We start from the raw sequence: 21446 nt of genomic DNA, 5'->3' as shown, positions 1-21446 counted from the left end.
CCCCCCCCCCCCCCACCCCCCCTCCTTTCTCACATATCCTCAATTACACTCTTCTTTCTATCCCTGCTGTCTGAAGCCGTGACGGATCCTCACTGGAACATAAACCAAAGGATGGTCCCAGTAAATGGGAGGAAGCTTCAGGGGAACACCGTGCATGGTGGACATTTCCATGTGACTTAGCAGCAGGCACCGTTTGTGTGTGTGTGTGTGTGTGTGTGTGTGTGTGTGTGTAAGGATCTGCATTGCAAATCTTCCAGCACCAGAGCTGGCAAGTGGCATCCACAACAAATACAAAAGCGGGACCCAGATCATGAAGCCACAACGCAATTTACAGCAGCATGATGACATTTACGAGGATCAAAATGCCAAATATGATTATAAAAATGGCCATTTTGGGCTTATGTAATAGGATTCGATGCAAGATTTAGGGCTGGAAAAACTACAATTCTAAGATGCATCGTGATTTACTCTAGAACAATTCAAATATATATCTAATGATCATGTGTCATCTAATAATTAGGCAAAATACATAAAGGCTGTTGATCTATTTCATCACATTACATGGGACCACCCCATGCTTCCTGTTCTCCACCTTTAACCATGACTCAGCCTCTGACATGGAAGATCACCGAGAGAGACGGTGACTCAGCATGTTTGAGGCTTAAACATGACTATAATGATATAATAAATACCTTAGTAGACAAAATATTGCATTAAAACTTCTCTGTGACTGCATATGCCATAATCTAACAAACTCAGATGTATATGTATATTTCTTTTAAATCACACACGGAAATGTACATCAAAATAATTGTTGCATCGATGATCGGTTTAGAATCAAATTGTGGGGTGCCGAGAGATTCCCACCCCTAGAAAGATTGTTGGTGCATTTTTTAATTTTTAATCAATTGTGCGAAACAGGTTTTTTGTTGGCTTTAGGTGGTTTTATGGTAAAAGAGTCAATGCTTAATGGGTTTGGAAACGCCTTTGCCAAAAAAAGTTCTGAACATTGAACTCATAGGACTGATCAGCTGTTGACCGACGGTAATCCCATAACGTGTCTTCATATCTGGACAGCATCAAACATGGCTGAAAGTAGCTGACTTGGAAGAAATATTAAAACAATACCTTGAAGACCTTTCTCCATGCTTCTCTTCTAGATGGTTAGACCAAGACACTTATTCTTCTCAGACTCCTGACCAAACTACGCTGTGGCGTCTATTCGCTCCAAATCCCCAAAAATGGAAACGTGCCTAATTCGCATTTTTGGGACATTTTAAAAGTTTGCTTAAAATTTGCTCGACAATTGAATTTGAATGGAAACACTAGTAATGACTATGAATCAGCTGCTATTTCCTGCCGACTGCCTTGTTTTCACACCCTGAGGACATGGACTCCCAAATGCTCGACTCCCACGCAAAGTAAAGATCAAGCTGTTTGTAATTTGAAGTTCAAGCGAAAATCTCTCGGCAGAGTTCAACATCAGGAGCATAGCAAAAGGTCTGAACTAACACTGGGACAGAGAGGACATAAGGTGAGTGAATTTACACTGGGAAAGGGGACAAGCAGGCACATGTGGAACGCATCAGGGCGGAGACAGGTGGGAAGACCTGAAACCAGACAAGACGTAACACAATACAATAAGAAGAGACTGAATATAACAAAAGACGACATCAAGAGCTTGAGACACGACAATGCCATGATGACAATCTGGCTTTGTCTCATCATGTCAATATTCCTTGACATGACCGATGTCCCGCTAACCCGTGATAACCTACCGGTGATCAGATAAATCGATATGGAGACCCAGATGGGCCATTTCAGCGACACTATCACTACAAATGCTCTTCAACAGCAAGCATGCAAGCAAATTAAGACATAGGAACGTCCTCAGGACCTTCTGACCTCCTGGTTTGTTTGGACCACTACTGGGATGGACCAGCCAGCGTTAAACTATATTAGCTTATCTTAGTCTTGGTCCATTCCATTCGCTGGTGGGTGTGAAAAAAACGAGACCGAATAGAACGAAAACGTGCAGCCTGATTTAGCACCGGTATCAGAAACTCATTTCCGTTTTTGCGGTTGTGTTGTCTATTTGTGTTGTGTGGCGTTTGCATTCCTGTTGAACCGTCTCAGCCACCGTAGTATGGCCCTGGAAAAACAACCTGAACCCGTCAGTAACAAAAAAACGGAAATGGACGGTGAACATTTACCCATTGATGTTACATTGCAGCTGTATTGCCTTATACTAGACCACCGTCAAAGATCGTCGTTCCCATCAGTCACTTAGGGAAAGAAACATTGGAAAAAATACACAAGTTACCCTTTAAACCCGGCAGGGTTCTGACTCTAACAGGAAACCCTACTAGGTCCTAACTGGGTAGGTTAATGCATGACACTCCAGGAGCACTAAAGTGAACAAGACTATCTTAAAGAGCTTCACTTCAAAGGCTCAGATGACTGCTGGGAATATCTGGGGGGGGGGTAAGGGCTAAGGGATGGACATGGGAGCCCCAAGAGCCCACAGAGGGATCCAAAAGGCTGGGAATGTGGGCCTTGTTATCTTTGCTAGGGTGTGTGGGCATGTGTGTGTGTGCCTCTGCAATGCACAATACCCAATCCCAAAGCTAAGTTCAAAGGAGAACTTTCGGCTATCGGTGGTACGGTGTGTGTGTGTGTGTGTGTGTGTGTGAGCGTGTGTGAGTGCGAGAGCCAAACAATGAGTACAAAGTAGCTTAGCTTTAGACCTCTAAAAGGAGTCTTTAAAGGGAACAAAATGCTACTTAACCCAAAAAGGTTAATACGTCCCTTTTATTACTGTACCTCTAGTGTACGGCAAGCCATTCAGGTTATATTCACAGGTAGAATACACTATTTTGCCACTATGAAGGTATTAAACATTACTATGGCCCATTCAGTCCCAACCACCTTTGAAACGATGGATATCATGCAGTATGAACAACTAACCAATAGTATGTTTTCTATGGAAAAACTAGAAAATAACGATTATATTGAAATGTTTTTCAGATTCAATACACGTACGTGGATAGGCTTCATCATCACCTGGTGGGGCACAACTCAGGCTTATGCATCATCAAAGCCACTATCAACATGTAGTTGTTGGAATTGGTACACGTTCTGTCCACTAGAGGGACTTCCAACATCAGCCTGGTCTTGAAGGGGACCCGTGTCGTGGCGCGTTGCATTCCCTGCACGCCGCTTTGTTTACGATGTTTTCTACCACACACAGCGACAAACCCAAAATAACAGAGAACTCTGTAATGAAACATTATCTAACAAGTGTAGTGAAGCAGCTCAGTTGTAAATGCTAACGGTGCTCGGTTAGCACAACGACTTCCTGTTAGACAGCACAGCCAAAACAACTTTTCATGAACTAAGTAACAATAGCGTTAGCCACGAGGCTAACTAGCTATGCCAAATGGTGCGGTCACTACTATAATAGCGATTTAAAAGCAACCCGTTTCTTGCAGATTGTCACGTTGTTGAGCTCTCAGAAGGTAATATATGAAGTCAAAGCTAACTTCTAAAGCTAAACTCTAGCCGTCTTCATGACGCTCCCAGATAAGCTCGGATAAATCGCGACGCAGTTAGGAAACAAGAACGAGCTAACTACTAATGACATAAGAATATTGGCTCGGTGGATGTCAAATTTAAAGTCATGTTAAAGCTATTTTCCACCCTTCTTTCGTTTCCAGCCACAGCCTGTCACCCCCCCCCCCCCCCCCCCCCCCCCCACCTAATGACGTCATAGCTCCGGGATCTTAAGACCTCACAATGCCTTGTGTTTCCAGGGATGTGTTGTCTAACCAGTAGCTTGAAAAAAAAAAAATCTGATATACACGACGCAGCTCTGAAAATTAATTTATTTTGGAGTATTTTGGACGCCAGTACTGGAATACATTTCCAAATGATTATTACCTTTTATACACACCTTGGACCGGGCGTGCTGTCTCCGTTTCGCTGCCTTAATGACTTTTCATACCTTAATTTCACTGTGCAATACTAAGTGCCTTGCATTCCGTCTTTGCATTGTTTACACTGGAATATTTATGCATACCACGTTGTATATTCCTCTATGACCCAGAGTCTTAAATCATTGGGTGAGTGAGTGTTTTTGTTGTTGTTTCAAATCTATGTACAGTACATCTCAAATTCATTCAAAAGAACTATGAAGAAGAAAACTCTCGGTCTGTTAAAAGAATGGATGGAAGAGAGGGAGCTCTACCAAGTGGAGGTCTGGACTATCCATCTCCGAGATTAATGGATGGATCTGTGTGTGAGGCAGAACGCTGGTTTATACCACTAGTTCTGCTCTTTTCAAATGCACCACTCCCTGAAATGAAAAATACAGTGCAGTAGATTACAGAAGTCCAAAGCTCTGCAGTGGTGGAAAGCTGCTGTTGAGTGGTGTCAGCGTGTGCGTGCGTGTGTGTGTTTATCCATGTCAATTTTAGGGAACACACTCCAGATAAAAGGACAGACAGATCTCTAAGTGACAGATCCCACACACATACGTATACACACCCTGTCGGCTGCAGCTTCTTATTCAGTGGGAGTGGATAAATAAATGAGGGTGTAACCAACACATTCATACACAAGGTGCCAACTGCTCATCAGATACACACTCACACACATCTACACTACGATGTGCAGCATCGGGGGAAACTCGGGGGTTCAGTGTCTTGCCCAAGGACACTTTGACATGGGACTGCAGGGCCAGGGATCAAACCCCCAACCTTTGGATTGGCTCTACCACTGAGCCAAAGTCAGCCCTGCAACTCAGTGTCTTCATGAATAGGAGGTGTGTTTTAAAAGCCAGGGTTTGTGCTGTTATGATGGAGGATTTGCACCATGATATATCTTTATTTTTACTCTTGTGCGTGCTGTTGTGCGTCCCTGTGTGTGTAGCAGGCAAGGTGTGCACGAGCCTAGGCGCATTTTACTAATTCGATCTTAAAATAACAATGAAATGCTGCGTTACTGACTTTAGAGGTTTTTGTTGGTCAATGGCGCAATCACTTCCCGCTGCCTCAAGATAGCAATACGCCCAGAATGCACCTAAACACACCTCCCTGTAAGACCAGCATGCCCATGGGCGCAGGAGCATTTGCAATTTAAACAACGTGGGTGCTGGACACTCTTAAAATAGCTAGTGACTTAACATAACAAAACATACTGTAATCTTATCCTGAACTAGCATGTTGTCATCCCTGGTTGGTCCTCATAAGTATAGACACACAGCCAACACACACTGACGGAGAAGCGGTGGATTAGGGACTACCAGGGACCAGGATCACCACAACATTTAATCTCCAGTCTTATTCAGAGGATTCCCGGCCTAGTGTGACCTCCATTCATATTCCCACTTTGGAACACTTTCCTAGTGTGTTAATCTGGTTAATTGGGTCCTTCAGTGGGACCTGAGGAGGCTCCGGGAGACTAAGGAAAGGAGGAAAGGCCTAAAGGAGCAAAGGAAGTAGGAGATAGGAGAAACGAGGAGAGAGACGATAGGAGAAAAGGAGAGAATAGGGAATGAGGTAGAAGTAGATTCACTCATCACTCCATGTCACATCACTCCATTGTGATGTGACATCCGTTGAATTTTTTTTTATTATTCATAATGGCCGATTTATTTAGTTCAAAAACATCGATAACACCAACGGACCAAACGCAAACGAGGCATGAGACGGGAGGTCTCCAGGCTGCAGCCATACATGAGTCAAATATCCTTTTCAGTCCCAGTGATTATTTGTCATTAGAGAAGGAAGGAATGGTCGCATGCACGCTCCCAAACTACGGATGCAATGACGGAGGAAGCCTAGTGACGAGTCCATAGCAACCAGTTCACATGTTGTTATTACCCAGCATGCTTTGCTGAATGGTCTCAATGTTGTATTGTTTTATTTGATGTGAATAGTAGTTTACTAGAGGAGTAGGAACTAGTACTGGTTTCAGTAATGCCCTTTTTTCCCAAGCATTTTGGAGGGTCATAGATAAATATATTGCTGGTGAAAGGGGGGTCAAGTCTATTTCTACTAAAGATCCCAAAAACAAAGAGTCCCTTATCGACTCAGAGACGCAAAGACAAAAGGGACATGGGATAGAAAGAAAAGAGAAAGGAAAAAAGCAGCAAGGAAGAATGGGAAGGAGAGGAAGAAGTGGTTTCCTGTCTTTAATGGCGCTGAAATAACAGAACAGAAAGAGGGTGTGTGTGAGGGGGGGTGTCAGAGGAAAAATGTGTTTACTTCAACTAATACAGCAGCGTACACACACACACACACACACACACACGAGAAAGTGAATTGCTGAATAATTCACTGCAGCTCATTGATCTTTGTCTCCACGGAGCAGTAATGTGATCCGGGTGTTACATGCAGAGTTAGCTCCCGTGGTAGCTGCGCACATTCCCATGATGCATTTCAGAAAACACAAAGGGACAACATGTCCTGTTTTCTCCTCACCGTGCCTACAAATATAGCTCCAGTAGACATGTGTTCATCACGTTAAAATCCTCGCTGAGGTATTATAGGGACACATTGCATCATAAACCGCAGGCCCACAACCCACCGTGTTGTTCACAAATCTGTCTACATCTGTTTGTGAGCACTTCTCCATTGCCGAGATAATCCATCCACCTCACAGGCGTGGCATATCAAGAAGGTTATTAGACAGCAGGATTAATGCACAGGTGTATGTTAGGCTGGCCACAATAAAAGGCCACTCTACAATGCGCAAAAAGCCGAACCCTATCTAGAACACCAGATACTAACTGGTTTTCAGACCCCCCCCCCAGAACCCCCAATACAGTCAAACTGCACATTGTCTATTTGATCCCCCAAAAGGATCCAGCAGGACGCCCCCAGACGCCTCCATGTGGAGGTGCTCTGTCTAAAGAAACAAAGACCCAGAACACACTGGATGGGTTTTATGTCCTATGTGGCAGACAAGAATCACAGGAGTATGTGCCCGGAGTAGTCTTGGGCACATGGGAACATTTTGTCCCACTTAGAGAGTGGAGACCCCAGAACCCATGGTGGGGCCAGGACCTTATACCTGTGAGTGAGGTTGCATCAGAGACGGTTTAGTATCTGTGGTTATTGGCGGTGGCGCCAGTGATATTTCAGACTGTAGCAGAAAGCTCTGGGGCACCTGGGTAACTCACCTGGTAGAGTGTACCCACCATATAGTAAGGCTCAGTCCTCAGTCGGGGAGGTGTGGGTTCGACTCCGACATGCGGCCCTTGGCTACATTCGTTCCCTCCGTGCTTGAACTTCCGAATGCTTTGGGATATGTACGTTAGCTAGCATGGTGATCAATAAAAGAGCTAACTTAAGCTACCGACAAGCTATTTGTTTCATAAAACAGCAACACTTTATAAAAGTAGTTCCGCTACTACCCAACGATGCTCGCAATACAAGTAGGATTTAGAGCCGTGATGCTGTTAGCACAGGCTGCTAATATCAGCTACTTTTGAATTAGCCGGCAGGTGACATAGTGACAAATGCCGGTTCAACCAGCATAAATCCATCCATCTTCATCCGCTTATCCGGTATCGGGTCGTGGGGCCAGCAGCTCTAGCAGGGGACCCCAAACTTCCCTTTCCTGAGCCACATCAACAAGCTCCGACTGGGGGATCCCGAGGCGTTCCCAGGCCAGATTGGAGATATAATCCCTCCACCTAGTCCTGGGTCTTCCCCGAGGCCTCCTCCCATCTGGACATGCCTGGAACTCCTCCCTAGGGAGGCCCCCAGGAGGCATCCTTACTAGATGCCCGTACCACCTCAACTGGCTCCTTTGGACGTGAGGAGCTCTACTGAGAGCCCCTCTCGGAGGACTAAGCTTCTCACCCTATCTCTAAGGGAGACGCCAGCCCCCCTCCAGAGGAAACCTATTTCGGCCGCTTGGACCCTGGATCTGGTTCTTTGGGTCATGACCCAGCCTTCATGACAATAGGTGAGGGTAGGAACAAACACTGCCCGGTAGATCGAGAACTTTGCCTTCTGGCTCAGCTCTCTTTTCATCACAAGGGTGCGATAAACGGAATGTAATAAAATGGAACCATTCGGAATAAATTCAAACCAATCTGGCCTTGTACACCAGACCGGACCGGACCAGTGGAACAGGAAAGCGGCCCAACTCTAGACTAGAGTCTGGGGTGACTTTGCTCAGTCTGTGGCCACTCGGATCTGGATACTGGTAGGTGGATGGATAGTTGGATATGATTTCATTTTGTCATATTGTAGCTGAGAGTGCATAATTCCAAATCTCCAGTAAAAGACTACGAGGAGCTTTAGTATGTGTTAGATCAAACACGAACTTTGAGTCCTCATATTTTAGTCATTTTGCGCTGCACGGGGGTGAGAATAGACTCCATTTGATCTAATTGTAAATGGGCGTTGTTAGTTATTTATAAGTGTCACATCAGAGGCTCAGTGAACTAACTGTTTCTGTGTGTCTGTGCATAGTTTTAGGGAAAACCTAAAGAAATAAATGGAGAAACATAACTACTGTAGATGGTTTCATGCAGAGCCCCATGGCTCAGTGAATCCTTTAATCTAAATGAAACTAATATAAATTAAATGATATGACCTTGGGGTCATATCACCTCTCCCCTTTCAAAATCTTCAACTGTCCTATATCTTAAACGCGTCACATGCCCAAATCAAGTTATCCTTGCACCAAAGGTGTGTGTTAAGAACTCACCGGACGCCACAATCTTCAGAACATCTCCATACTGAGAAATCCAGAGAGAGTTGTGTGCAGCTGATAGTCTTAATTAGCTTTGTAGCAAATGATTTTGCGATGACTTAGACGTAACAGACGTTCATTAATATAAAAAGTTAAGCCCTAAAGCTTTCAACTTTGGCACATTTCACTTTTATGACTTGTCCTATTTTGTCTTTGTATAAATGTCCTGTCAGTCTGTAAATAAAAAATAAAAATGTGTCTGCCTCTTTGGGAATTTAACATAGGTGTATGTATACGTATCCCCTGTATTTTAAGGAAGAACATTTATTTATTTGCAATACATTTTTCATTCACAAAGAAAATTGGTGTCCTTAAAAGGTTGGATTTTCCTATTTTTTTTAATTAAGGCATTAAGATCAATTTCCAAAAAATGTATTTTATTCCTCTTTTTAGTCAACTTAAGCATACAGTAGATTCAAGCTAGAAATATTAGCTATGAAAACTGTGACCAAAGTATTCTGTTCGAATAAACAAGCAGCCATTCCTCCTTCATTAAAGGCCGTTTAAACAGCAGGCTGCAGGAAAATGTCACAGGCCAACACCACATTGCAAGCTTAATTACTACTGTGTGTGTGTGTGTGTGTGTGTGTGTGTGTGTTGTCAGCCAGTATTTCCCCCAGTATGAAGCGCTGTGGTGTCAGCCTGTCTACAGCCTTGGTCTGGACATCTGTTCTTCTTTCTTGTACCACTTTTTTTTTCGACATCACTTTTGCTTTTTCCGACATTTTTTGTCACTTTTTTCAACGTTGTGGGTGCTTTTTTCAGAAGCTTTTTGATAGTTTTAACGTTTTACTTCCAGCGCTTATTTCGACGGCCCATTTGTCATTTTTTATGGAAAAAAAAAAATGTATTGAAAATGGGTCAAATTTGACCCAAGGATAACATGAGGGTTAAACAACAAACTAACTAACTAAAAAAGTAATTCACTCAGACATTTTGACATGTCACAAAGCATAGCTGGAAAAAATAAAACCGACAATGGCTGACCTGTATTTATATTCTATTCAGTTATTCTTACTAGGGCCTGGGCCACAGACAAATGCAGTATCAGTAGTAGTAGTATCAATGGTATGCAGTATGATACTGTCTAACTGATTTATTTTGCAGAATGCTCAGCTTATGGGTAGCTTATGAGTTTTTCCATTACATGTTAACTCCTGAACTTGCCTTTTTTGGTTTTGCATTATGATAAAAAGTCCCTAGTACCTGCTACTTTATTTAGTCCCGCCGAGACACTAAAATATGACATGAAAACCTGCAGACTCCTGATTGGTCGGAGACAATCGTTACTAATCGCACGGGGGTGTCCTTTTATCCAGCGGTGTTATTTTGCTGCCTCTTTGTGTCTTGCACTTGGGTTCACATGTTATGTTATAGGTTTGCATCCATTGATTTTCCATTGTTTTGATTGAGAGACAGTCTGCACTTGAAACGCACACACACACACACACACACACACACACATGCATTCTAATGTATGATCTCCAGATATGAAGATTTTCCTGCAGTATTTTCCCTTTTTTTTCCCTCGCTTCTCTTCTCTACAAACACTTCATCAAGCCCGAGCTCCACGTGTGTAAACCCAACGATCATCATTCCTGACGGAGAACACCTTGAGAACCCCACACAGCCTGGAGGCACACGCCTTTCAGTGTAAAACCAGTGCACACTGCGGTGACACAACTATTTACCAGCACAGAGCCTGAGGCAATCAGCATTACTGCAACAGTGTCACAACTGCTAAAAGATAATCATACATGTATGTGATTGTGGGTGCTCAGTAGCTAGAACTAGACCAGGAGTCTCTGGTCCACGGCTGGGTCTAATGTCAGTAATTCTCTTTGTCAACTTTGAAATGTTCTGTAGTGGTTTATAAACTCTGAGCTGATTGTTTGCGGCAAAAATGCATTGTGGGATTTGTCTTTTAATGGAATTTTGTAACAGAAAGACGAATATGACTAATGCTAAATTTTTGGAAATACATTTGTTCAAAATCTTTTAAAACGGACATGGATCTCATGTCTGTGTTTCCAGCACATAGCCTGGAGTGGGTCAATAACTTGCAAAATATTGCCGACTATTGCAATATGTTAATATATTCTAGGAACTCGTACCTTTTAACTAAACACTAACCCAGTTAGTGATAAACAAATGTGCAATTACATTTTTCTGGATTAAAAGACTAGCTTGATTTTTCTCTTGGTGCTCTTGTAGAGCCGGCTCTGGGAGGTTTATTTAAGCCCTGCACCACTCCTGTGGTTTGTCCAGGTAAACCATGTCAAACAAAGGTTGCATTAAACAACCATCGAGACGCCTGCAAATACACGTCTCGGTTGTTTTTATTCTCAAAACAGAGAAGCGTCTTTGTAACCTTTTATTCAGGAATCCTACAGAGGCGGTTTTTGTTTTAGGACATAATCTAAACCAGAGAACTCAAAGTGGATCTGGTGTGCTGGTGGGATAGCAGGACACTTCCAATAGATTGTCAGGATCAAGCAGCAACTTTGGGCCTGAAAAGTGAAACTAATGTTGAAGCTTCTTAAAGCTGCATTCTCTCTAACTTCCAGCAGGGGGCGACTCCACTGGCTCCAAAAAGAAGAGTGTATAGACGTCTATGTGAAAACGAGCCTACGTCTTATTGATTTATCACCACATTTTCATAGAGTTTAGTGTCAAGTCTTCTTTAATAAAGCATGATGTTAATTTAGTAAATGGTGGTCCCATATACTTAAAAACAGACGATAAAGCAGGGTGGCTTTAGGATCGGTTAATCAGGATGTCACGCTCAGCAGTGCTAACCATGCTAACACTGGGGACATTAACGGAGACCTGAATGTTTTTTTTGGTCATTGTCCATGTTTTCATCGAAAAACTTGACCTCAAAAAAAGGTATAAAAAGCCCCAACATCCCAACGGGTGACGCCACCGATGCTAGGTCCAATAGTTTTACAGACAGGCACATCAATTAATTTAAATTCTCATTTTTTTGGCCAAAGAAATGAAAAGCTTGTTGAAATCATCAACATCTCCCCTAGCTTTCCTCAATAATGGGCTCAGAGACATATTCAGTCTGTGCATGATCACATGATAGAAATATTGTTTAATACTTTATCCTACATTGTAGATAATTAAGCTATATATCATATGCTGAGGTATATTTCTGAGTGTTACAGATTAAAAGAAAAAACAACAACAAGAACCATAGGGAACCAACCTATGGGCTTGGTGAACTGGGTCAACCCCTACTTTGAGTTTTGGACAAAACGAGACATTTGAGGACGTCATCTTGGGTTTCAAGAAACACTGATCCACATTTTTCCCCATTTTCGGACACGTTATAAACCAAACAACTAATCCATTTATCCAAATGTACCCAGACACACCTGATCCTGCTTATCAGGACCAACGTGTCCCTACACTTGGAGACCGGCTGTCGCCAAACACAGGTAGAGATCTGCTCATGTCCACTCACACAACCAGGCTACATTCTTCAAAAGTCAACAGGTCAAAAGTCACCACGACGAAGAAAGACAAACGTCCCAGACAAACAATGTCCCTTGTTTGGATTTCTGCCGTCTTAACTGCCCCCAAATAACTCCGAGGCCCATTCACGCTTGTTAGTTTAAAGAGTTACGGTAGGGTTCCACATGGAGAATCACCTCGCGGATTTTGGCCGGTGAAATCTTGCCTTGGGGGTGTGGCAGGAAACAGAACAGCTGAATAATTTGGAGTGTTAAAACTAATATCTACAGTGGGGTCTTTGCCCTGATTGGGTTTGTGTGACATGCTACAAGCGTCAATCTTTGCTGCATTATTTTAAGGCCTGCAAAAAAAAAGCCATATGTCAAAGTCACAAGAGGTTGCAAGTAATAATTTAAGTCAGGGATCTGGTCAAGGACCCCTTAGATTTGCGTCAAACTCAAGACCTTTTTTCTTGAATATAGCATTTTCTGATAAGTTATGTGGGATCATATGCCAATATTATACAGGTTTTTAAAGGCATTCTTTGACATTAACATATCTCTGAAGAACCACAGGCATCGCATTTTTACATGCTACATGTAAACAAGAATATTAGTGGAAAATCATCATCAACATCCCATGCTCTCGTGAATGTAGCATACCGTAGCTAGCTAGTTAGCTGATCCCATCACACAGGCCCAAACCCTAATAGACATTACATATTTCATATTCAAATATGATGATGAAATTTCAAAATGAGACAATACTGGCATTGGCAATGTTGTCAAAAAAGATAGTGTTTCAACTTTCCATAATATCGGATGACATGTTGTGGTTATTTTTGAAGTCAATACAGTAAATATGACATACTGCACCTTTAATACACCTTACACCAAAGATCATGTGAGTGTTTGCATGTAGACCAAACAGTGCAGTACTGTTACTGCAGGACTTGACCCCCCCCCTTAGGCACAAAGCCAGGTGGGACAGCAGCCCCCAGAGCCAGCAGACCCACTCTGGGTGCTTCTATAATCCACATTCTGTCTCACTGTACTGGCACATATTTGGCAGATACTGCATAACACGACATATATATAGGTTATTAATTATCAATAGGTGCACGTTTTGAATGCACAGTAGGCCTAGATACACATCTTACACTGAGGGATATTAGTGTGTGTTATTAGATATAAACAGGTTGCACATTGTGTCAATAAGGAAAGAGAAAGCATAGGCTACGTTGTAAGCCCTGGGAATATTAATTATATTATATTATGTCATTAGGCTATTATGAACAAGAATTGAGCCAATGCAATCCACAACAACAAAAGGTCTTACCAGTGCTGCTCATGGTGCCAGCCAGATGTCTCCTCCAGTCAGATGATGCACACTGTCCCCACTGAGAGGACAGGACATGGAGGATGCGCACACGGCTCCGTGCCAGCCAGCAGGATGGAGGAAGAGACGCGTCTCCACCGGGGTGTTGCGGAGAGCTTGCCCGGGTGCCCTGGCTGCCGATGCCGCAGAGATGTCCCGACACCGCCGCACTGTGAAGACAAAGTCCCGCAGACACTGCGGCGCACGGTGACAGTGCACGGTGGGTGGGTGTGGGCGCGCACTGGAGAAACGCGACTAGAGTCAAGCTACAGTCAAGAGTGAATAGGGTATCCGGTGTGACGTGTCAAAATAAAAGTCTTTCTACAAGATAGAGCTATTCTGAAGTCCCAGGGTTCTTACAGGACATTTTAGGCAGTTGTGCAACCTATCTATTGTTTAAGTAATAGCATAATTAACATAATAACAATACAATAGCATACTTAACCTTTGTGGTGACCTCGGGTCAAGTTTGACCCCTTTAATAAAAATCTGAAATATGGGTTTCTTTTTAAATCAAATTACCACAAAAAAATGGATTGGATTCCTTTTTTTTGCCGATACAGTTGATCACTTTCAATCCTTTTTTTTTAAAGACTATTTTTTGGGGCTTTTCCCTTTATTGTAGTCAGTGGATACACATGAAAGGGGGAGAAAGAAGGGTGTGGGGGGGGTGTCACACAGCAAAGGGCCGTCATTCCTCATTCCTGATGAAACTCATCTGTACGTTCCTCTATTAGTCAAAATAAGTCATAATTACTGCTTTTCTAAACTCAAATATTAGATATAATTCTATATAAATGAGGGCTATTAATCATGAATTCCAAAACGTAGTGTAAAAATAGTTGTGAAAACTTAAAGTCTGAAAAGGAGACTAAAGTTTTTTGACCCGGGAGGACAACAAGGGTTGAAGGTGTAGTGCGTTTTTTTTATTACAGTATTTTTTGGATTTAGCCTATGCAGGCTATAGGTGTACGTACAAAATTATAACATGGGGGGGGGGGACTGGCAAAGCAGGCGGTCGCCTAAACACAAGGACATATGTGAAATCTCCCCATGTGGATGATTTTAATCTAAGGCCTGATTCATGGGAACTGCATTAGACATTATGCTGACAGACTTTTACTTTGAAGGAATGAATGTAACGCTTCCTGCCTTGTGTTGGGCCAGCTGCTTTCTTCATCCTCGGGCTGACAGCGCCACTGCGCGGCCGGCGTGGACACCTGGGAACTGTAGTATTAAGAAAGAAAAGGCCCAGACTACAAGCCTGCACAGAGTTAACACATTGCATTGGAATGCGAGTGGCAGCAACCACAGACACTGTGTGTGTGTGTGTGTGTGTGTGTGTGTGTGTTTGAATAAGTTTGAGACTCTAAGCTGAAATGTACCTGTGAATGGTTACCATGGTAACCTTACCTTGATTATAAGTAAAGCCTATCATCAATGTTGTGTAAAGTTGAATGTTTTTTTTTTTTAATTTTATTACACAATTAGGCTGATTTGTCTCTGCTCATAATTCATCGTATTCATTTTAACGTATTTATTATTTTACACTTTCAAATTCAATAATTTGGCGGGGCCTCAGCGGTGACTCTGAGGACCCCTAGGGGCAGAAAACCCTCTGTGGAAGATCTCGGATTTAAGTTGTGGGTATTTTTTATTTTTAGGGTGTGTATTTTCTTTCTTCTAAAACCTGCTTCTGCGAATGTAAGGAAAAGTTTCCGATTGTTAAACAGAAGAACCATATTGCAACTTAAATTAAAATAAGCATTATGCTATTTCTTTCATAATTAAGACAAGGAACGTCGCAAAACGAGGCTTTGAGTTGTTTTCTTTCGTTTATTGGCAGGTGATAACCAACCAGCAGAGAGCTTGCTCACACACAACTACCAAACCATAGACTGGATATTATTGGACAGAGCATGTGTGACGTCACCCGTTGGTTTGTGGAGATCTGCTATGAGTCGCTGAGTTGGCCGTTAGGAACATAATTCAAAAAATGAACATCATTCTGTGTTACAGAAGACTTCAAACTAGCGATTGAGACCATAAACTCATGAAAATGTTTGAGGTAATAAATCAAGTTCTCACAGACTTCTACAGAAACTGACCTCCTTTTGCAACAGCATGTGTCTCCCCCAGCAGGAATTCAGACAGAAAGCAGGTTTAAGGAGTCTCCCCTTGCAGGAATTCAGACAGAAAGCAGGTTTAAGGAGTCTCCCCTTGCAGGAATTCAGACAGAAAGCAGGTTTAAGGAGTCCCCCCCCCTGCTGGAGATCAGATATATTGCAGGTTTAAGGAGTATCCCCCTGCTGGAATTCAGACAGAAAGCAGGTTTAAGGAGTGTCCCCCTGCTGGAGATCAGATAGGATGCAGGTTTAAGGAGTGTCCCCCTGCTGGAGATCAGATAGGATGCAGGTTTAAGGAGTGTCCCCCTGCTGGAGATCAGATAGGATGCAGGTTTAAGGAGTGTCCCCCTAGTTCTGCTGACCAAAGATCAATCAATGCAGATTGAATTGGTGAGTAGCCTTCATCTGAACAACGCATATTACAAATTAAAAGGTGGAACTGCCATTTCAATGTATTCATTAAAAATGTTGCTATATACAGAATACTATTTTTTGGTGTCTATGCATGTTCATGGAAATACAAGGCAAACTCTCTTTTGTTACTTTTATTCTACTAGAACAACTGCTGAAACAGTCCTTGGAGTTTAAATAAAGGTAGGGATTGCGTGTCATTGCCCAGCTGACTGATACTGCATCGACGCTAAGGTCACTCGGACAGAGCGGCCATCTTCTTTGCTCTGCGAGCTGCTCCGGACTTCCTCTTGGCTTTACGCTTCACCAGGGGACGACGGGATGCATTTTTGCCTCCACTCTTGGCTTTGGAGCGAAGTCTGGAGGGGCAACACGCAGACAGAAGAACGAGTTAAGACATAGCAACATTGGAGGTTATCGGCGTAGTGATGGCGTTTAAAGGCGCACGCTCACCTGCTGATCCTGTGCGAGTCCTTGAGAGGGCAGGCGTTGCGTTTGTGCTCCCGGCTGCCACAGTTGAAGCACCCGTCCTCGCCCTGGCCACAGGGGTGGGCGGGGAGGGTGCAGCGGCCGCACGCCTGGCAGTGCATCCACGCTTAGAGGGAAACAGTTTCATAAATAAGGCTCAAGGGCAAAGTAGTTAAGTACCAACCATTATCAACCTGGCCATTTATCAGGCCTTATTTTGGTAGTTTGCAGATTATCTGTATTTTCATTTACCGATAACCAATTAAGTTAATTAAAAAGTGCACTACTTTGGCTCCACTACTGCAACACCTGGAAACAAATTGTTAGCATTCAGAAAGCTATTTTTCCAACTGTGCAGAAAAGGTGACATATGATTTTTCCGCGTTTTATCACATATGTACAATGTTAGAATGTCCAATTTTGAAATAACGAGGAAATGTTATTCAGATTTCCAACTGTGAACGCTCCGGTCCAACGCTAGCTAGAAGGGTTTGTGGTGAATTAGCCTGGAACGCTACCAAGTCGTGACTTGAAGTCGTAACTTACGAGCTAAAAACCTTGTCTGGAACGCAGCATTAGTCTTACACAACTCTAGGCCGGCCTTCTAAGATTGGTCATCTGCTCCAGGTAGGCAGGACTAGAGGGGTTTAGTTTTTAAGCCACTGCAGTGTGAACATTGTCCCAGTAACAACATACTAACGACAGTGTTAACATTTTTCCATGTAGCTACATGCTATGGCAGTGTTACCATTGTTCCATGTAGCTACATGCTAACGGCAGTGTTAACGTTGTTCCATGTAGCTACATGCTAACGGCAGTGTTGTTTCATGTAGCTACATGCTAACAGCAGTGTTAACATTGTCTCATGTAGCAACATACTAACAACAGTGTGAACGTTGTCCCATGTAGCTACATGTTAACGGCGGAGTTACCATTGTTCCATGTAGCCACATACTAACAGTGTTAATATTGTTTCATGTAGCTACATGCTAACGGCGGTGTTACCATTGTTCCATGTAGCTACATGCTAACGGCTGTTTTACCATTGTTCCATGTAACTACATGCTAACGGCAGTGTTACCATTGTTCCATGTAGCTACATGCCAACGGCAGTGTTACCATTGTTCCGAGTAGCTACATGCTAACAGCAGTGTTAATGTTGTTCTATGTAGCTACATGGTAACGGCAGTGTTAACATTGTTCCATGTAGCTACATGCTAACGGCAGTACAATAAGTCACCTTGGCTGCCAGTGTTGTAAAACTCTCCCCAATTCTGGGTCGCATTACTTCTGAAAACATTTTCCTTTAGTAATATTGGTTCAGAAGCCTCTATCTGTGATTGTTGACAGTAGAAAGTGCCGCTTCCTTCCATTACAGTCAAACGTTAGCATACTGCTAACTATTAAGTAGCTACATGTTCACGCAACATTGCTGTAATCTCAGCGAATGCTGGTCATTTCTCCCCAAATTCCGGTCACTTTACTCCTGGGACATGTCAGGTTGTGTAGTATTTGGTTTAAAAGTCTTTCTTTTATAACATTAAAGCATGTAAACATGTTCTAGTACAAACACAAAAGGCAAGTATTATCCTGAAAATACTCTACAATAGTTATGGGTTTCATTAACTACTAATAACCTGTATATTGGTCGACCCTTAACGTGAAGCTTCTATATGTATTCGAGGGGATTATACTTTACGTACATGGTTTCACACACTTCCCACAAGTTGAGCAGTGCTTCCATTCTCGGCCGTCCTGGAGACACAGACACAAAGCAGAAGTAAACAAGTGACTTTATTTTTATTAGAGTTAATATAACATGCGTAGTTGTGGTTCTCTACCTTGGATGGGCAGACGTTGCATTTGGCACAGTGCTTGTTGAGGAAAAAGACGAACCTCTGGCATATGGAGCAAAATCTAACAGGGGGAAGACAAGAAGAGAAGACACATGACCTTTTAACCCTCATGTTGTCTTCAGGTCACATTTGACCCCTCTCCGAAACGTTTCTATAGCCGAAATTTGGGTTTCAACAACTAGCAACAAATGATCCCAAAAAGTAACGTGGATGGATCCCAACAACACAACTCACAAGTTAAATAAATCAGTTCACTACTTTTTGTCAATTTTATAGCATTTGGAGAAGAAAAACAATTGGTAAAAGAACTAAAAAAAAATTTAAAAGTGTAATTAAAAGGGGAAAAAATACAAATTACAGTGACAAAAATGTAAAAAAAGTGAGAAATGTAAAAAAAATATTATATATATATATATATATATATCCTTTAAATATTTGGGGAAAAACCCACACAAATTTCAAAGGGCTCAGAAAAAGACGACCATAATGTTCATAAAATCATTAACTACTAATAATCGGTATGAGCCTTGTAAAACCAGTATGGGTCCCCCCATACTCGATACCGATCCACGTGGGATGAGATCCCATTAGAGCTGAGCCAGTGAGTGGGTTGCTACCTGTAGCCCTCGTCTTTGGGCAGGACGACGTCTTTGGGTGGGATGTTGGTGAAGAGGCGGACAGGAGACTGCTTCCTGCCTGTCTGACCGTGTTTATACAGAGGATGGTTGTCGTAGTCCACCTGGAACCAAACACAGGATTTAGTTTGAGTCCACGAGGAAAAGACGTAGCCCGGGGATAGTGTATCCTTCAAAGAAGCATAGCCTGCCGTTCTAGTCTGAGAAGAGAAACTCCCCGCTAGAGCATGTGATGCAGCGCCTAACCAGGTACACCTAACACCTGTAGACAGCCTCAGCCATGTTAAAACTCAGGGAATCATGAAACCTAGGATCACTGAGCTAATCCACGGCACCATAACATAAAATGCATGTTCTTTTCCACAGATTATTAGTTTTATTCCTTAGTAGCAGGACAGGCTTCTTCTAGAGGCAGATGCTACATGATGCTAGTTCATAGCATTTTGCTTTCTTAACAGATCCTGCTAAATTTAATCTTAAGAGCCTTGAAATTTCCAACGATAATAACATTAATGATGATTACCCTGTAATTATTACATTGCCTTTAATAATGTCATTGGTAACACGGTGACGGACAGACGGTCAGATGTGGAAAAAGGTCCATTCAACATATTGTCTCCTGAAACTGTCTCCTAGTCTGTGCATCAGGTTTTAGAATGAAAATCAGACTGTTTATCATAAACATGTGTCCGCTAATTGTGCGTGTGCAGTGTCAGTATACCTGGTAGTCCAGCATCGTGAATGAGGGGAAACACTCCAGGATGCGAGGCTCCAAGAAATATGGGAAGATCCATATCATGGGCAGTTCAGTGTTACTGCTGTCTGCACACAAAACACCACTTCTTTAAAATAGAAGAATAAAAGTAGCAGAATCATTCAAATATGTTTATGTAAGTTGTTCTAAGCGGTTGAAGCTGCACTAATTAATAATCACTCGCTCCATTGGCCATATAAGAGTGTGTGTAATGTTAACACCAGGTCTCTTGTAGTTATGAACCGACTGTTGCATGCCTCATCTCTACAAAGGATTTTTAGCCTCTCTCAGTTCATTGTTTTGGTTTTAGGGCCAGTTTATGTTCACTGATGTCATCACCATGGTTTCCAGGAGCAGACACACACAGTTAAGAGACTGACTGTGAACCTGGTGCAGCATTTAGCAGCTAAAGAGACAGCTATGTCTCTGGTGTTGGTGGAGACCATGTCTATATGTATATTCCACTTCTGGGATTGTTCCTGATGAATGCTACTGTCCACTTTGCCACTGACCAGAAGTCTGCAGCTTCCTCCAGCTCTGTGAAATCAGGGAGAAGGTGTTGGCCAGAGGCTTCACCAGGCCGCCGAACGGAGGGTCCGCCACCATCGCCACCTTCTGGCCAGAGGCCTCTCGGAGGAAGGCCCGCAGCACCGCGCTGGAAGCCTGACAACACACGCAGCTTTGTTATACTTGACTGCAATTTAAAAAAAGATATAAAACGCACGTGTTGGACTCTTACCTCGCCGTCAAAAAAGTGATGGTTGAACATGTTGTAGTGACAGAATTCATCCTGGCTGTAGAACTGGGCGTATCTGCAACATTAGGAACACATTATGTGTTAATCAACATTCAGACAACTTTTAAATGGTTAGTCTTTAGTTCCCTGCGTCTAGTAGCAGCAGGCTGATCCAGAGCAAGTTGGAACTCCTCTACGGCCCGTACACGCAGAGGATCCAGCGGGCAGCGTGTGGTGCAGGCTGAAGCTTGTACCTGAACACACCCTCCGTGCGCTTCACTCTGCACATTCTTCCCAGAATCAAAGAGCAGAGGCACAGCGCAAACACATCTCAGGTACGAAAAAAGGCTAAGAAAACATTAAAATAATGCTAAGAGAATACAATTAAGATTGCATTTGAATATGTATTTTGATTATATTGCCGTCACAGCATGTAGAGATAATACGGTCGAGTCCCAGTAAGCAGGGAACTGGCTGACTGGAAAAAAAAATACTTGGTATTTTGCAGATGGATAAGCAAGAATTCCCAAATTTGAATGCTAAACATACAGAAAGCGGTGAGAATGACTTTGTTTTTCAGTGGATTTGTTGGAATCTGGGTCGCTGGCAGGGGTTTGGCAAAATGCGAAAAGCTTGGCTTGGACTCAGAGCAGACATGTTGTCACAGATTTTCCAATAAACCCGAAGAACTGGTTAACGCTGCAAACAGACAGAGACACGACTTTGGACAGATAGGAGTCTGAGGTTTAAAAGGTCCCATGATACGGTGCTTTTTGGATGCTTTTATATAGGCCTTAGTGGTCCCTAATACTGTATCTGAAGTCTCTTTTATATAGACCTTAGTGGTCCCTA

At 42.8% G+C, this 21446-nt stretch overlaps 3 protein-coding genes across 4 annotated transcripts in view; 1 reads left to right on the top strand and 2 right to left on the bottom strand.

Annotated features, from left to right (window-relative positions):
- ablim2 (actin binding LIM protein family, member 2) overlaps positions 1 to 13873 on the bottom strand; it is an 87353-nt gene extending 73480 nt beyond the window's left edge. The window contains exon 1 of the mRNA XM_034856272.1: positions 13570 to 13873. Within this exon, the coding sequence (XP_034712163.1) occupies positions 13570 to 13582 (13 nt within the window). The 5' untranslated portion in view covers positions 13583 to 13873. The remainder of the gene's footprint in view (positions 1 to 13569) is intronic.
- A 2298-nt stretch (positions 13874 to 16171) lies between these two features.
- The window catches only part of zcchc4 (zinc finger, CCHC domain containing 4), a 14055-nt gene continuing 8780 nt past the window's right edge, over positions 16172 to 21446 (bottom strand). The window contains exons 6-13 of the mRNA XM_034856563.1: positions 20598 to 20670; positions 20371 to 20521; positions 19826 to 19926; positions 19087 to 19208; positions 18455 to 18530; positions 18317 to 18368; positions 16599 to 16740; positions 16172 to 16504 (exon numbers count right to left, since the gene is read on the bottom strand). Coding sequence (XP_034712454.1) covers positions 16381 to 16504; positions 16599 to 16740; positions 18317 to 18368; positions 18455 to 18530; positions 19087 to 19208; positions 19826 to 19926; positions 20371 to 20521; positions 20598 to 20670 — 841 coding nt within the window. The 3' untranslated portion in view covers positions 16172 to 16380. The remainder of the gene's footprint in view (positions 16505 to 16598; positions 16741 to 18316; positions 18369 to 18454; positions 18531 to 19086; positions 19209 to 19825; positions 19927 to 20370; positions 20522 to 20597; positions 20671 to 21446) is intronic.
- Positions 20842 to 21446, top strand: part of si:dkey-219e21.4 (E3 ubiquitin-protein ligase TRIM62) — a 4568-nt gene continuing 3963 nt past the window's right edge. Inside the window, exon 1 of one of the 2 annotated variants that reach the window (XM_034856564.1) lies at positions 20842 to 20929. The gene's annotated coding sequence lies outside the window, so the exon portion shown is untranslated. The remainder of the gene's footprint in view (positions 20930 to 21446) is intronic. The other variant, XM_034856565.1, reaches the window with a different exon arrangement.

This window comes from Etheostoma cragini, chromosome 19 (assembly GCF_013103735.1).
Source record: "Etheostoma cragini isolate CJK2018 chromosome 19, CSU_Ecrag_1.0, whole genome shotgun sequence".
In the NCBI taxonomy this organism is placed as follows: Eukaryota; Metazoa; Chordata; class Actinopteri; order Perciformes; family Percidae; genus Etheostoma; species Etheostoma cragini.
This window is presented reverse-complemented; position numbering and strand designations above follow the sequence as displayed.